Consider the following 17,727-nt stretch of genomic DNA (forward strand, 5'->3'; position numbering starts at 1 on the left):
TCCACAAACCATAACCCTCATAGAAAAGAGAGGGCTATAGACCTCAGTCTTAGCTTTCTACCTACTTTAAGTATAATATTATGGGAGTTTTGTATGTTTTTTGAGGAATCACCCTAGTGGAAATTAGATTTTTTTGTCTACATAAGCTGAGTATTGTTCTGGTTTTATTACCCTGAAGATGAACAACAGGAATGGGGGAGAAAGCAGAATTTAGAAGGAGGGTTTACAAATGGTCATTAAAAATCCACAGGCTTGGGCTTCCCTGGTGGCGCAGTGGTTGAGAATCCGCCTGCCAATGCAGGGGACACGGGTTCGAGCCCTGGTCTGGGAAGATCCCACATGCCGCGGAGCGACTAGGCCCATGAGCCACAACTACTGAGCCTGCACGTCTGGAGCCTGTGCTCTGCAACAGGAGAGCCCGTGACAGTGAGAGGCCCACGCACTGTGATGAAGAGTGGCTCCCGCTTGCCACAACTAGAGAAAGCCCTCGCACAGAAACGAAGACCCAACACAGCCATAAAAAAAAAAAAAAAAAACCACAGTCTTCATCTCCTACAGCCAGGAGTTCCTTCCTCTATTCACTACTGTTCACTTCTGCTCTTATCTTTAACCTTTCCCTTGAATAGGTTGGCGTAGTAAGGACCCTGAGGGCTTGCCATGCTCTGCTTTCTGCTGGATTAGGTTCACTAGAGATGTGTTCAATAGTGAATCAGTGGGTATCTTAAAAGAGACCTCACCATATAAGTGCTGAGCCAGGTCACTGATTTCCTGAATCCTTTCTTCTTGTTGAGGCACTGAAGGTGTGATAAACTTTTTGAACTGCTGAAGGAGAATCTCCACAGCTTCCTTGGTCTTGCACTCTGTGGAATATTTTCCAACTCTTACAACTGTGGCACTTGCATCTTCATACCAAAAGTGACACTAAATTAAAATGGGACAAAGCATAGATTAAAGAGACACCATCTTTCCAAAGTTCTTCATTTTGACCACTGAAATATCAAATTTCAATTTCCTCAAACTTTATATTCACATTCGTGTGACCTCTTTAAGTCCTAAGAAAGAAAACATCAGAAGGTGATCATATACTTTTGCACTTGGAAATTAGAGTCAGGTAAGAAAGCAGAAGTATGGAAATCACTCTAATTTTCCTGCCTTCTTAGATTTGCCTGAAGCATACTTCCTAAGAGGAATGCTGCAGATTTAGAAGAATAGGCAGTCTAAAAAAGCATATGGGAGGAGCTTCAAGATGGCGGAAGAGTAAGACGCAGAGATAACCTTCCTCCCCACAAATACATCAGAAATACATGTACATGTGGAACAACTCCTACAGAACACCCACTGAATGCTGGCAGAAGACCTCAGACCTCCCAAAAGGCAAGAAACTCCCCACGTACCTGGGTAGGGAAAAAGAAAAAAGAAAAAAACAGAGACAAAAGAATAGGGATGGGACCTGCACCAGTGGGAGGGAGCTGTGAGGGAGGAAAGGTTTCCACACACTAGGAAGGCCCTTCGCGGGTGGAGACTGCAGGTGGCAGAGGGGGGAAGCTTCGGAGCCACGGAGGAGAGCGCAGCCACAGGGGTGCGGAGGGCAAAGTGGAGAGATTCCCGCACGGAGGATCGCTGCCGAGTAGCACTCACCAGCCCGAGAGGCTTGTCTGCTCAGCCGCCGGGGCAGGCGGGGGCTGGGAGCTGAGGCTCGGGCTTCGGAGGTCAGAGCCCAGGGAGAGGACTGGGGTTGGCTGCGTGAACACAGCCTGAAGGCGCTGGTGTGCCACAGCTAGCCGGGAGGGAGTCCGGGAAAAAGTCTGGAGCTGCCAAAGAGGCAAGAAACTTTTTCTTGCCTCTTTGTTTCCTGGTGCGCGAGGAGAGGGGATTCAGAGCGTCGCTTTAAGGAGCTCCAGAGATGGGCGCGAGCCGTGGCAGCGCGGACCCCAGAGACGGGCATGGGATGCTAAGGCTGCTGCTGCCGCCACCAAGAAGCCTGTGTGCAAGCACAGGTGACTATCCACACCTCCCCTCCCGGGAGCCCGTGCAGCCCGCCACTGCCAGGTTCCCGTGATCCAGGGACAACTTCCCGGGGAGAAAGCACAGCGTGCCTCAGGCTGTGGCAACGTCACGCCGGCCTCTGCCGCCGCAGGCTCGCCCCGCCTCCTCTGTACCCCTACCTCCCCACGTCCTGAGTGAGCCAGAGCCCCCGAAGCAGCTGCTCCTTTAACCCCATCCTGTCTGAGCAAAGAACAGACACCCTCAGGCGACCTACACGCAGAGGTGGGGCCAAATCCAAAGCTGAACCCCAGGAGCTGTGCGAACAAAGAAGAGAAAGGGAAATCTCTCCCAGCAGCCTCAGGAGCAGCGGATTAAATCTCCACAGTCAACTTGATGTATGCTGCATCTGTGGAATACCTGAATAGACAACGAATCATCTCAAATTGAGGAGGTGGACTTTGGGAGCAAGGATATATATATATTTTTCCCCTTTTTCTCCTCTTGTGAGTGTGTAGGTGTATGCTTCTGTGTGTGATTTTTGTCTGTATAGCTTTGTTTTTACCATTTGTCCTAGGGTTCTGTCTGTCCGTTTTTGGTTTGTTTGTTTTTGTAGTATAGTTTTTAGCACTTGTTATCATTGGTGGATTTGTTTATTGGTTTGGTTGCTCTCCTCTTTCTTTCTTTTTTTTTAATTACTTAAAATTTATTTTCTTTAATAATTATTTTTTATTTTAATAACTTTTTAATTTTATTTTATCTTTTTCTTTTGTTCTTTTTTTTCTCCCTTTTATTCTGAGCCGTGTGGATAACAGGCTCTTGGTGCTCCAGCCAGGCATCAGGGCTGTGCCTCTGAGGTGGGAGAGCCAACTTCAGGACACTGGTCCACAAGAGACCTCCCAGCACCACGTAATACCAAACGGCGAAAATCTCTCAGAGATCTCCATCTCAACATCAAGACCCAGCTTCACTCAATGACCAGCAAGCTACAGTGCTGGACACCCTATGCCAAACAACTAGCAAGACAGGAACACAGCCCCATCCATTAGCAGAGAGGCTGCCTAAAATCATAATAAGGCCACAGACACCCCAAAATACACCACCAGACGTGGACATGCCCACCAGAAAGACAAGATCCAGCCTCATCCACCAGAACACAGGCACTAGTTCCCTCCACCAGGAAGCCTACACAACCCACTGAACCAACCTTAGCCACTGGGGACAGATACCAAAAACAACGGGAACCACGAACCTGCAGCCTGTGAAAAGGAGACCCCAAACACAGTAAGATAAGCAAAATGAGACGACAGAAAAACATACAGCAGATGAAGGAGCAGGGTCAAAACACACCAGACCTAACAAATGAAGAGGAAATAGGTAGTCTACCTGAAAAAGAATTCAGAATAATGATAGTAAGGATGATCCAAAATCTTGGAAATAGAATAGACAAAATGCAAGAAACATTTAACAAGGACATAGAAGAACTAAAGAGGAACCAAGCAATGATGAAAAACACAATAAATGAAATTAAAAATACTCTAGATGGGATCAATAGCAGAATAACTGAGGCAGAAGAAAGGATAAGTGACCTGGAAGATAAAATGGTGGAAATAACTACTGCAGAGCAGGAGAAAGAAAAAAGAATGAAAAGAACTGAGGACAGTCTCAGAGACCTCTAGGACAACATTAAATGCAACAACATTCGAATTATAGGGGTCCCAGAAGAAGAAGAGAAAAAGAAAGGGACTGAGAAAATATTTGAAGAGATTATAGTTGAAAACTTCCCTAATATGGGAAAGGAAATAGTTAATCAAGTCCTGGAAGCACAGAGAGTCCCATACAGGATAAATACAAGGAGAAACACGCCAAGACACATATTAATCAAACTATCAAAAATTAAATACAAAGAAAACATATTAAAAGCAGCAAGGGAAAAACAACAAATAACACATAAGGGAATCCCCATAAGGTTAACATCTGATCTTTCAGCAGAAACTCTGCAAGCCAGAAGGGAGTGGCAGGATATACTTAAAGTGATGAAGGAGAAAAACGTACAACCAAGGTTACTCTACCCAGCAAGGATCTCATTCAGATGTGATGGAGAAATTAAAACCTTTACAGACAAGCAAAAGCTGAGAGAGTTCAGCACCACCAAACCAGCTTTACAACAAATGCTAAAGGAACTTCTCTAGGCAAGAAACACAAGAGAAGGAAAACACCTACAATAAAAAACCCAAAATATTTAAGAAAATGGGAATAGGAACATACATATCGATAATTACCTTAAATGTAAATGGATTAAATGCTCCCACCAAAAGACACAGACTGGCTGAATGGATACAAAAACAAGACCCATATATATGCTGTCTACAAGAGACCCACTTCAGACCTAGAGACACATACAGACTGAAAGTGAAGGGATGGAAAAAGATATTCCATGCAAATGGAAATCAAAAGAAAGCTGGAGTAGCAATTCTCATATCAGACAAAATAGACTTTAAAATAACAATCATAGTAGGGGACTTTAACACCCCACTTTCTCCAATGGACAGATCATCCAAAATGAAAATAAATAAGGAAACACAAGCTTTAAATGATACATTAAACGAGATGGACTTAATTGATATTTATAGGACATTCCACCCAAAAACAACAGAATACACATTTTTCTCAAGTGCTCATGGAACATTCTCCAGGATAGATCATACCTTGGGTCACAAATCAAGCCTTGGTAAATTTAAGAAAATTGAAATCGTATCAAGTATCTTTTCCAACCACAACGCTATGAGACTAGATATCAATTACAGGAAAAGATCTGTAAAAATTACAAACACATGGAGGCTACACAATACACTACCTAATAACGAAGTGATCACTGAAGAAATCAAAGGGGAAATCAAAAAATACCTAGAAACAAATGACAATGGAGACACGATGACCCAAAACCTATGGGACGCAGCAAAAGCAGTGCTAAGAGGGAAGTTTATAGCAATACAAGCCTACCTCAAGAAACAGGAAACATCTCAAATAAACAACCTAACCTTGCACCTGAAGCAATCAGAGAAAGAAGAACAAACAAACCCCAAACCTAGCAGAAGGAAAGAAATCATAAAGATCAGATCAGAAATAAATGAAAAAGAAATGAAGGAAACAATAGCAAAAATCAATGAAACTAAAAGCTGGGTCTTTGAGAAGATAAACAAAATTGATAAACCATTAGCCAGACTCATCAAGAGAAAAAGGGAGAAGACTCAAATCAATAGAAGTAGAAATGAAAAAGGAGAAGTAACCACTGACACTGCAGAAATACAAACGATCATGAGAGATTACTACAAGCAACTCTATGCCAATAAAATGGACAACCTGGAAGAAATGGACAGATTCTTAGAAATGCACAACCTGCCGAGACTGAACCAGGAAGAAATAGAAAATATGAACAGACCAATCACAAGCACTGAAATTGAAACTGTCATTAAAAACCTTCCAACAAACAAAAGCCCAGGACCAGATGGCTTCACAGGTGAATTCTATCAAACATTTAGAGAAGAGCTAACACCTATCCTTCTCAAACTCTTCCAAAATATTGCAGAGGGAGGAACACTCCCAAACTCATTCTGCAAGGCCACCATCACCCTGATACCAAAACCAGACAAAGATGTCACAAAGAAAGAAAACTACAGGCCAATATCACTGATGAACATAGATGCAAAAATCCTCAACAAAATACTAGCAAACAGAATCCAACAACACATTAAAAGGATCATACACCATGATCAAGTGGGGTTTATCCCAGGAATGCAAGGATTCTTCAATATACGCAAATCAATCAACGTGATACACCATATTAACAAACTGAAGGAGAAAAACCATATGATCATATCAATAGATGCAGAGAAAGCTTTCGACAAAATTCAACACCCATTTATGATAAAAGCCCTGCAGAAAGTAGGCACAGAGGGAGCTTTCCTCAACATAATAAAGGCCATATATGACAAACGCACAGCCAACATTGTCCTCAATGGTGAAAAACTGAAACCATTTCCACTAAGATCAGGAACAAGACAAGGTTGCCCACTCTCACCACTATTATTCAACATAGTTTTGGAAGTGTTAGCCACAGCAATCAGAGAAGAAAAAGAAATAAAAGGAATCCAAATCGGAAAAGAAGAAGTAAAGCTGTCACTGTTTGCAGATGACATGATACTATACATAGAGAATCTTAACGACTCTACTAGAAAACTACTAGAGCTAATCAATGAATTTGGTAAAGTAGCAGGATACAAAATTAATGCACAGAATTCTCTTGCATTTCTATACACTAATGACGAAAAATGTGAAAGCAAAATTAAGAAAACACTCCCGTTTACCATTGCAACAAAAAGAATAAAATATCTAGGAATAAACCTACCTAAGGAGACAAAAGACCTGTATGCAGAAAATTATAAGACACTGATGAAAGAAATTAAAGATGATACAAATAGATGGAGAGATATACCATGTTCTTGGATTGGAAGAATCAACATTGTGAAAATGACTCTACTAGCCAAAGCAATCTACAGATTCAATGCAATCCCTATCAAACTACCACTGGCATTTTTCACAGAACTAGAACAAAAAATCTCACAATTTGTATGGAGACACAAAAGACCCCGAATAGCCAAAGCAATCTTGAGAACGAAAAATGGAGCTGGGGGAATCAGGCTCCCTGACTTCAGACTATATTACAAAGCTACAGTAATCAAGACAGTTTGGTACTGGCACAAAAACAGAAATATAGATCAATGGAACAGGATAGAAAGCCCAGAGATAAACCCATGCACATATGGTCACCTTATCTTTGATAAAGGAGGCAAACATGTACAGTGGAGAAAAGACAGCCTCTTCAATAAGTGGTGCTTGGAAAACTGGACTGCTACATGTAAAAGTATGAAATTAGAACACTCCGTAACACCATACACAAAAATAAACTCAAATGGATTAAAGACCTAAATGTAAGACCAGACACTATCAAACTCTTAGAGGAAAACATAGGCAGAACACTCTATGACATAAATCACAGCAAGATCCTTTTTGACCCACCTCCTAGAGAAATGGAAAAAAAACAAAAATAAACAAATGGGACCTAATGAAACTTAAAAGCTTTTGCACAGCAAAGGAAATCATAAATAAGACCAAAAGACAACCCTCAGAATGGGAGAAAATATTTGCAAATGAAGCAACTGACAAAGGATTAATCTCCAAAATTTACAAGCCGCTCATGCAGCTCAATATCAAAAAAACAAACAACCCAATCCAAAAATGGGCAGAAGACCTAAATAGACATTTCTCCAAAGAAGATATACAGATTGCCAACAAACACATGAAAGAATGCTCAACATCATTAATCATTAGAGAAATGCAAATCAAAACTATAATGAGATATCATCTCATACCGGTCAGAATGGCCATCATCAAAAAATCTACAAACAATAAATGCTGGAGAGGGTGTGGAGAAAGGGAACCCTCTTGCACTGTTGGTGGGAATGTAAATTGATATAGCCACTATGGAGAACAGTATGCAGGCTCCTTAAAAAACTAAAAATAGAACTACCATATGACCCAGCAATCCCACTACTGGGCATATACCCAGAGAAAACCATAATTCAAAAAGAGTCATGTACCACAATGTTCATTGCATCTCTATTTACAATAGCCAGGACATGGAAGCAACCTAAGTGTCCATCATCGGATGAATGGACAAAGAAGATGTGGCACATATATACAATGGAATATTACTCAGCCATAAAAAGAAACGAAATTGAGTTATTTGTAGTAAGGTGGATGGAACTAGAGTCTGTCATACAGAGTGAAGTAAGTCAGAAAGAGAAAAACAAATACAGTATGCTAACACATATATATGGAATCTAAAAAAAACTGGTCATGAAGAACCTAGGGGCAAGATGGGAATAAAGACGCAGACCTAATAGAGAATGGAGTTTAGGATATGGGGAGGGGGAAGGGGAAGCTGGGACGAAGTGAGAGAGTGGCATGGACATATATACACTACCAAATGTAAAATAGATCGCTAGTGGGAAGCAGCCACGTGGCACGGCGAGATTAGCTCCGTGTTTTGTGACCACCTAGAGGGGTGGGATAGGGAGGGTGGGAGGGAGGGAGACGCAAGAGGGAAGAGATATGGGGATATATGTATATGTATAACTGATTCACTTTGTTATAAAGCAGAAACTAACACACCATTGTAAAGCAATTATACTCCAATAAAGATGTTAAAAATAAATAAATAAAATAAAATAAAAATAAAAAGCATATGGCACTAAAAAGAATCCAAATAACAGCTAAAGGAAAGAAAAAAGCTCAAACACACAAAATCCAGCCTAAGTAATTGAAATCATTTACAATACATGGATAAAGTATTGCCCAAATAACACTAATAAATAACTTCTCTTTTAAGAATAAGATTTAGCCTATAGATTGAGGAAATATCATTTGAAGAAGAGCATTTGACCTTTTCTTAATAGAAGACAGTCATATTTTCAAAGCACAGCGGAGAATTGAGAGTTTCTCACTGAAAATAAATAACTGTGATGGAAGAAGTGTCTGACTAAGGCTAGAAACACTTATGCTGAGTGAGAAATAGAAACACATGACTCTGTTAGGAGCTGGCTTTAAATAAGTGCCACAGAAGTACAGCGAACCTATACATCAGATATAGAAGAATGATCATTTCAATCCTCCTTAATGTGGTGTTAAATCTAAAAGCTCTATTGCATTAGTGGGAGAGACATTTTGTATCTCAGAAGAATGGACTACAAAGAACGCTCAAGAACTTCAAGTATAGAGCTTCTTCACTATGAAGTATGCCAATAATAACTAACTTGCTACATTTCATGTAATTTGTGTATACTTTGCCATTTATCCTCTTGACAAAAACGAAATAATATCAATAACAATTTTTGTACCTGAAAAATCCAAGTATCATCTTTCTCTCTAAACATTTTCAAATTCTGTGAAATAAATGTCATTTTTGAGTGTTTTAGCAGATATCCAGCAGTGAACATAATTCCATAATGGTTAAACATATCTTGAGTTGATGAGTTTATGGAGAAATGAGAACCTCTCATATGTTGCTGGTAAAAAGAGTAAATTGGTAAAATCTTTCCAAAGAGCAATTGGACAATACAATCAAAACCTTGTAACATGCATCCCCTTTGGTCTGGCAATTCTGCTTTAGGAAATTATCCTAAGGATATAATCATGAAAAGAGGCATGATGCATGAATTTAATGACAATAATAGCCAATGCAGCATTGTTTTAAAGCAGCTGAGTAATTTTTAAAAACAACATTACAACACAGATAACATTAAAACAAGAAGAGGTTACCTCTTCTATCAACTCCTGGAGATGCTCAGTCAGGTCCAAATTCTTCCTGTAATCTGTCACAACTTTGTCAAACTCATCCACATTTTTCTGCAAATCCCTCATGGCTTCCAAAAGGACATTCACTTTATTATTTGGATAATTTAAGAAAAAAGTTTTATTCTCAACTTTTCCCATTTTCCTTTTCAAAGCCTGTGCAAAAAAAAAAAAAAAAAAATTTAATGACATTCAATTTTTATTTATGAGGCTAGTTAGTGATTAAATATTGAGGGAAAAACTTGGAAAAACTTTTGTAGTTTCCTCCATTTAATATGTTAAAATCATAATTATTAAAACGCATTTTGGAAAGAATAGGTTTTCTTTCAGATAGTTTATTGATTCAGCAGCAAACAGAGAAAATTTACTGCATATCAGGATCTATTCCATACTTTGAGAATGTTACTAATGATTTTTAAAAAGACAGTGATCATAAAATCAAATATTTTATTGTCCTCAGTTAGCTCACTGTCTCCCGAGAAAGGCACTCAAATAATCTAGCCGTATAAGTGATAAGGGACTGCAGGAACAGGGGAGGAAGCTCCTGACATAGGTGGGTACAAGGAAAGAAAGAGGGATATACAAGAGGGGGATGTGTGTGTGTGTATATGTGTGTGTGTGGTGGGGGGGGAGAGTGGAAGGGGAGAGGCTGGGTAGATTTGGCAGAAATCATTTTGGAGCTGCTTCAAGAGATAAATCAATTAATTATGTATTTTACATGAAGTACCCAATTGTTATAAAAATTAAAGATGACCTTTTCAGTCCTAATGCTATAAAAAAGCCCAAGGGTTAGGTATCTAGAATTGAAATGCAAAATAATTTTGCAATAATTGTAGTAGCACACACACACACACACACACACACACGTACTTTCTCATTACCTGTAGTTTTTCAGCATACATATCTACTTGTTGAATTTGATATTTGAGAGCTTTTAGATTTCGAGCTTTTTCATTTTTCTTGGTGTAATTAAACTTCAAATTGTTGAATTTCTTTTTGATGTCTTTGAATGACTCTTTGAGCTGCAGTTCAATAAAAAGAAACAGGTGATTTCCTTAAAATGAGAACACTAATATTCACTTGAAATAAATCAGGATATCTACACTTGAAAATATTCATAACCTTCGAAATGTATCCAGAGTGATTTTCAGTAGAAGAAAGGTCTGCTAAGTGAATATATAATGTGAATTTAAACATATCCCCCAAATATAGGTAATTATAAATTGTTCTTAGTATTTTTTGATTTGTAATTTATAATTAGGATTACAGTTATAGAATATCCTTTGGTCTTCAAAAAAGAAAGTTTTTAACATATGATAGATTTTAAACAACTCTAATTTTCTTATTTGTATTTATTTATTTGACATCATTTTACAACTCATTCTGTTCTCTGTGTGCTAATATTTGTTCCATATTCCAATGCTCTTATAGCCATCATGAATAAATTTATTAAGCCTCCAAGGAGCTGTCCATGTTGCAGAGGTCAATGGAGTGTTGACATTTAGACCAACGAGGACATTAGTGGGGTGGAAGAGGAGACCCAGTATGACAGTCAGTAGGAAAAGGACTGTATTTGTCCAAATCCAATTAAAAATTATTTTTCATGGGCAGTTTCCAGAAGAGATTTACTTCTTAGATATAAGCCATTAACTTCAGAGGTCCTTAAAAAACGGAATGTAAGGTGACAGTTGTTGCCTGTGGTGGCCATGCTAACTTGTATATAAACAGAGTGTATGGCTATACACTGAAAACGGGGCATAGATGATGACTTTCTTAAGAACAAACAGTCCAACTTTACCAGTGAGCCAAAATTCTAAGCAGTCTAGTTCCATTAACAACAACACTTTCTGTGCCCTTCCCCAGATTCAAGAAGGATAAACATATTGACAGGCAACTCACTCTATATTATCAGCAAAGAGAAGTACAGAGAAAATATAAACCGTCTCACATTACATGGAAGCATTTAACAGCCAAGAATAAACAATGTCATGGTTGATAAATTTGAGCTATGACAAGAAAAGTCAGGAAGACATTAAAATTCTTTTCAGTGACAGCAAGTAAATTATTTGGGAGGGAATAAAGGCTGGGCACATGCTGGATTTTAAACTTATAATGCAGAAAAACATACCTGCCCTAGAAAATGCTTGCTTTCTCAAAGTGCTTATTTCAAATTCTGCATATTGTAAAAACAGAACCTTGACCTTATCTTTAATACTTTCTGAAGACAACAATCTATAAAGCCCTAGCCTATTTGCATACATGGAAATTATTATACTGATGCAATTTTTGCATTTGCCACAACTATACTTCATCAGTGTTGTTTATTTTAAATGATAAATGAAATTGTTGAGCATTAGCTTTAAATTATAAGCACAGAGACCATGTAAAATATTTAAATTGATAAATCAGTAATACTATAAAGGAGTGGAAAGAAGCGTAACTTCAAAATTTGAAAATGATTTCTCTATTAGAACTCAGAAAAATATTTAAAAGATAATATTCAGTTGGTATATTTATGAAATAAACAATTAATATTTAAATTTTTTGACATTTGATGTTTTAATATGCATGTATTTGTTATTAGTGGGAAAGGACAAATGAAGTTGATTTTATGGGATTAAGATATGGACTTCATCCTTAGTTAATCACATAAAACTTTGGCAGGAACTTTTTTCCCTTGAAGTCATAATCTGCAACAATAGGTGCAATAACTACCACATCTGAGGAAACCAGAGATTTTTATATTAAAAAACATGTCCTCAGTAGGGAGTTATTGTTTAATGAGTACAGAGTTTCTGTTTGGGATGGTGAAAAAGTTCTGGAAATGAATAGTGGTGATGGTAGTGCAACACTGTGAACGTATGTAATATCACTTAACTGTACTCTTAAAATGGTTAAGATGGTAAATTTTATGGTATGTGTCTTTTACTACAGCTAAAAATACAATTTTTATTTTTAATAAAAATAAAATAAAATAAAATGAAAGGAAAAAATACGTCCAGTCACTAACATGTATCCACTGGAAAATAAAATTTTATATTCTTTTTTCCCCCTTACTGTAACATGACATATATTATAAACTTCAGTCTAAAGAAAGGAAGAGGGGCTCTGTCATCAACCAGATAACCACTGGGTTACACCCGCTTGTTTAAATGGGAAAAAATCAACATCTATTTGGAAACTGTATGATAAATGAAGAAAGGCTGAGCCTTAACACTTTAATTCTAAGCCATGACATTTAAAGTCTACTTTGGATTAAGAAATTTAAGACTGATAAATGATGACTGCAAACTTATTTCTGTTTGCCTCAGAATGTATGCACTTCCACTGAAGATGATTTATAAAGCCAAAGATGTTCATGGCGATATGGGTATGTGAAATGGGATCAGTTTCTTTCTGACACATGAGCTCCTTTGACAAGTTGCTGGCACTCTTCTCTTTTGGTCCCACTGGAAATCCATTTTAAATCCTGTACCTTTCCCAGCTCAAATTCAGGACTATGCAGACACAAGTGGAAGGCAGCAAGCATGAACTACCTTCAGCAATCAGATTTTCAGAAAAAATCCAGCCATGCCTAATTTTCTTACCTGCACATTCCAATACGAAAACTTAACTTCCCACCTAATCTCCACATAACTTGTGATCATATTTTTAAAGGAACTGAGTGCCATGGTTGCTCGGCTGTGGTATCATTGTTCACGCAGCTGTTTCTAACTTTAGTTAGCTTGTCAACAATGGGGAATGGTGTAGATGGCCAAGACAACTGCTCAACTGGAGCACAGAAGCAGGAAAAAACACCCAAAGCTTGGGGCAAGAAAAAGTTTACCCTATTCGAAATCTTTAAATGTTGTTATAATTCATACTGATAAAATTTCTGAAAGTCTTAAGACAATCAGGAGAAAGATATTTTTTCAAATGAACAGTGCAATTTTCCTATCTTTCCATATGTTCAGCTCCTACATATTTGCTGTGGAAGAAGTGGACTAATTTAATACAGCTATAATTAGAAAAAAAAAATCATTAAGACTTTAAAACTGCAGCTCTTCTGAAACTAGCATAATGAGCATCTTCACCAAATTTCCCAGGAAGCAGTAAGCCTCTCTCAGGGTTAGGCATAAACAAAAACTTCTTAGAGAAGAAGCAGAGGGAACAAGATGGAAAACAAGGAGGCTGGCTTGCTATTTTTAGTCTTGAGGAAGCCGGTTGAGGCAACTTCGGCACAAGAATGTATTATCTGTGAGTCTGTTGCTGGCAAGGCCAATTTAAGTGAGGGACATGAGACATTTTAAAACTAAGAAAATGTATTTAAAACAAGAGCTTTTCATTAGAACTATGGCACACAATTGTCCAGAAGCAAAAATACAAAACAAATAGTCCATTTCTCTTAATGTCCATTTCACGAGCTTAATTTCTTGCCCACCATTTTGCCTACTCCAGAAAAAAAAGCTTTCTGATTCTCATTTTCAGTTCTCATTTTCAGTAACAGAAAGAAGGCTGCAATGCTATCACTTCCCAGGGATGCCTGTGTTTGAAATGAAGGGACCCAAAGACTCATAACTTAACCTGAATGATTTGCTACAATTATTAACGGTAGAATATTTAGGCTTAGTGTTGGAGAGATTTTGGGACAAGACTTTCTTGGCCTCCATCCGTTCAGCAACCACATGGCTGTCTACCCGTGCTTACCATCAGTCTTGTAGAAGCAGGAAATGGGGCCGCTTGGAAGGAGAAGACAATTGCTCCATTTTAAATTGCAGGTGGCAGCATATCTCAGTAATAGCTATTTTATCCACTCTGCAAGTTTTGTTTGTTCATAATATATTTACGTTTCATTTTCTGGACACGATAACCATGATTTTAAACTTTAGCTTTCTATCTTCTTCAGTAAGAAGAGTCATTTTGCAGATGTTACACAAAAAACTTCTAACAGATTCTAACCCTATGGGATGGACATTTTCAGAACAAATTATAACCTTTCCTATCCTCTTACATATACCAATGAAACAGACTCACAGTGGGGCCTGGTAATGAGCAGTTGTGACTGTGAAGTCCCCTGGGCTTTAAGTTGCCTAGACTCTTAGTTTCCTGAGGACTTTCCTGTTCTTATGGCCTGGCACACAGTTGTCATGTCTGTTGAATGATGATAATTTAGTTTTTTTCTTAAAATGATGAATTAAGGTCATCAATCTGGAAAACAGTAATTATCTGTACTATACCATAGTGCTGCCTCATCTATACCCTCTTTTTCTGCTTCCTTTCTTACCAGATGGTGGTTGTCCACAGTCATTTTGTCAATAGCAAAGCACTATACAATATCAGGAGGTTTAATGTTATTGGCTGTGTATTTGTCTAAGGCAGCAGCATTCCCCTATTCTACAATAATTTATTGCTGCTAATCTGCCTTATCTCCCTGGAACTTAGATGACCGTTTTATCCAAATTGACAAAAGAACAAAAGAATCTGTGTGACTAGAACAAGAGACTCTAACATATGGAATATATATATATATATATATATATATATATATATATATATACACATACATATTTCTGTTTCCTTCCTGATGGGTAAGATGTTGCTACAGTGTAGAAATTTCAGGCTGAAGTAATATAATTATATGAAAGCTCCATCTGCAAAATTTATTTTGGGAAAATGAATAGCAACCCAATTCTGTCATTACTATTCTTTTCATCAAAGTAATTGTTCGTGACCCATAATGAGACTCCAGTGACAAATTTCCATTAACATCATGTAAATGTAAAGGTAATTTTTTTGGTCAGGTTGCAAGAAGAAAACATGCTCCATATTAACTTATTACATTTCTAAAGAAGACATGTAAAGAATAAGGAACTGATGATGTTCTGTCATGTAATATGGCAGAGAATATCTATAATGCTTTGTGTATTAAAAGCTTATTTATATTGCCAGGCAAGAAAATGTACAGTGAGATTCAACATTCATGCATACAAATATATCTTTGTGTGAAATGAATGGGAAAAAACTCCACAAAATCTGGCAGTCTGAAGGCTGTGTTTTCTAGTACACATGGAGAAAATGAGGTTTTACAATTAACTATGTCTTATATAGTATATAAAATTAGAAAATAATAATATTTTACCCAAAGAGAATCAAGGCACAAAACCATGGTTCTTTGTCGTTAAGGAATATCACATCACATTAAAAAAAAAAATCACATTTAGAATACCTCACTTTATTTTACCTTGAGATACTAAGTCCTTTTCTTTTTTTTTCTGTTATTTTTTGCTGCGCGGCTTGCGGGATCTTAGTTCCCCAGCCAGGGATTAAACCCAGGCAACAGCAGTGAAAGCCCTGAGTCCTAACCACTGGACCACCAGGGAACTCCTGAGTCCTTTTCTAAGTGCCTTTAGTGCAATTAAAATCATGCGATAAAGTAATTTTAGTTGAAATAACCAAATGAACTGTGCTATTATATCAGATCATACAAAGAGCTTGTAACGAGTATGTTAGAAAACAAAGATAGAAGAAGAAAGCATAGTAAAAGGATACATTAACATCAGACCATGCAGTGGTTGAATGGGTTCAAACATTAACTGAATGGTGAACTCTGAGTTTAGCAAGTGACAAGCTGGTGCCCAGTAAAAGTTGGTCCCCAATAAATGAGCATCTGGCCCAAAGCTGACTCCCTGAAACCCCACAGTCCTGCAGCACACTGCTCAAGTGAAAACTGTATACTCCTCAGTTTCCTCATCTGGAAAATGAAAGTCCTCCAAAACCAATTTCAGCTCAGATCAGTGAACTTCCAAGAAGCACTTTAAATGCACTGGATGCAAAATAATGCATTTCAAACTCAACTGAAAAAATCAAATGCTATGCTTGGTCTAGTTCCCTGGTGGGCTATCTGACTTTATTTTTTTATCCAAAAAAAATTAGTGTAACATACAGCTTTTAATTTTACATAATTTTTAAGCACTTATACCAAATACTGATAATGATAATAATAATTAAAATATCAAATATTATTACAACTTAGAATCTGGCTCTGACATTCACAATACAAACTAGACCACACATCTCTTTATTTTATTAACGGGCACTGAAAATATTCCTTTGGATTATTTTCCCATTAAGCTTGTAGTTGGAAAATCCAGGCTGTGCATGATATACTGTGACATGCCTTGTATATCTCTACGAAGAAGGAAAAGGGAAAAGGGCCAAAATTTGTCAAAGATCCTTTGAATATGAAACTGTGACTTATATCAAACATTAGTTGGATTTGAAGTAGAAGCAAATGGGAAGAATCACTCTCTTAATACTTAAGATCATGTTAAAGTGATATTTGATTCCTAAGTGAAAGCTGCACGTATCTGGTTTCTGGTTCCTGTTACAGTACAGACAATCCTGGCGTGTCCCTACTATGACTGGAAGGGCCATCTGTCTTCCCAGCCTGCTGGCTCCCAGCAAAGGCTCATCACGAGGCAGCCCTGGAAACAGAACCACTGTGGAAAGGGCCTGAACAGGGAGACCCAGCTCCATAAAGGCCACCATGCTTCAGGAAGAGGGAAACTGAGACATAGGCAGCTGGGAATAGCCCTTAGCCTGCTCTCTTGTGCTTTCAATAAAATATGGTTGAACGTCACAGCAGAAAGAGAGATCTTCAGCAAGAAAAGTTTACAAAGAAAAAAAAAAAAAGGAAGAAGAGGAAGAAAAAGAAGAAAGAAAACAACTTTGGGGAAAGATAGTATAAAAAATTATTTCCATGGCTGTGAATCTAAATTTTATAGCCTAAGGAGAATTAAGATTGTTTCCCTTAAAGTGATCTGGCTGAAGTCTTGCTAACTGCAGTATAGGAACCGGAAGAGGCCGTTCTACTACACAGAGGGCAGGCTACACCAGGGGTTTAACACTGAGCGAATTAATGAGTCTCTCGCCCACAGTGACTCCTGAAACACAGACGCAGAGCAGAAACTCTACAGTCCTGTGGCACACTCAACTGAAAACCCTCCATGATGCTGCTTCCTGTTTCCCTCCCGCTGAATGGGATCCAAGCGGCCTCTCCTGCTCTCGCCCTCTTGCTTTCCTTCCAGCCATGCTCCTTTCCTGCACTTCTCTGTGGGCTATGAAAGGGCGAGACCACTTTCTAAGTTTAGTTACTCATACTTAAGTCCATGCTCTAATGTTGTTTGATAATATTTGATACTCACTGGTCCTAAATTGTGTAAAGAGGGCATAAACAGAAAAATCAAGAAGGTTCACCACGTCTTTTTCCCTCCGCTCACTTTCCTAATGGGTTTGTGATTAATGAACTTAGAAACATCTTGCTCTAAACAGAGATAAATCTGGAATTGTGGT

The 17,727-nt window shown here is 38.1% G+C and overlaps 1 protein-coding gene across 6 annotated transcripts in view; it reads right to left on the minus strand.

Annotated features, from left to right (window-relative positions):
- CCDC141 (coiled-coil domain containing 141) overlaps positions 1-17,727 on the minus strand; it is a 211,978-nt gene that overhangs the window by 26,372 nt on the left and 167,879 nt on the right. For all 6 annotated transcript variants that reach the window (XR_009504236.1, XM_059928228.1, XM_059928230.1 and 3 more), the window contains 3 exons: positions 10,278-10,418; positions 9,364-9,552; positions 738-921 (listed from right to left, as the gene is read on the minus strand). Coding sequence is in view for 5 of the 6 variants with exons in the window: in XM_059928228.1 (XP_059784211.1) it covers positions 738-921; positions 9,364-9,552; positions 10,278-10,418 (514 nt within the window). In the remaining variant the exon portion in view is untranslated. The remainder of the gene's footprint in view (positions 1-737; positions 922-9,363; positions 9,553-10,277; positions 10,419-17,727) is intronic.

The sequence above is a fragment of the Balaenoptera ricei genome, chromosome 7, assembly GCF_028023285.1.
Source record: "Balaenoptera ricei isolate mBalRic1 chromosome 7, mBalRic1.hap2, whole genome shotgun sequence".
NCBI lineage: Eukaryota > Metazoa > Chordata > Mammalia > Artiodactyla > Balaenopteridae > Balaenoptera > Balaenoptera ricei.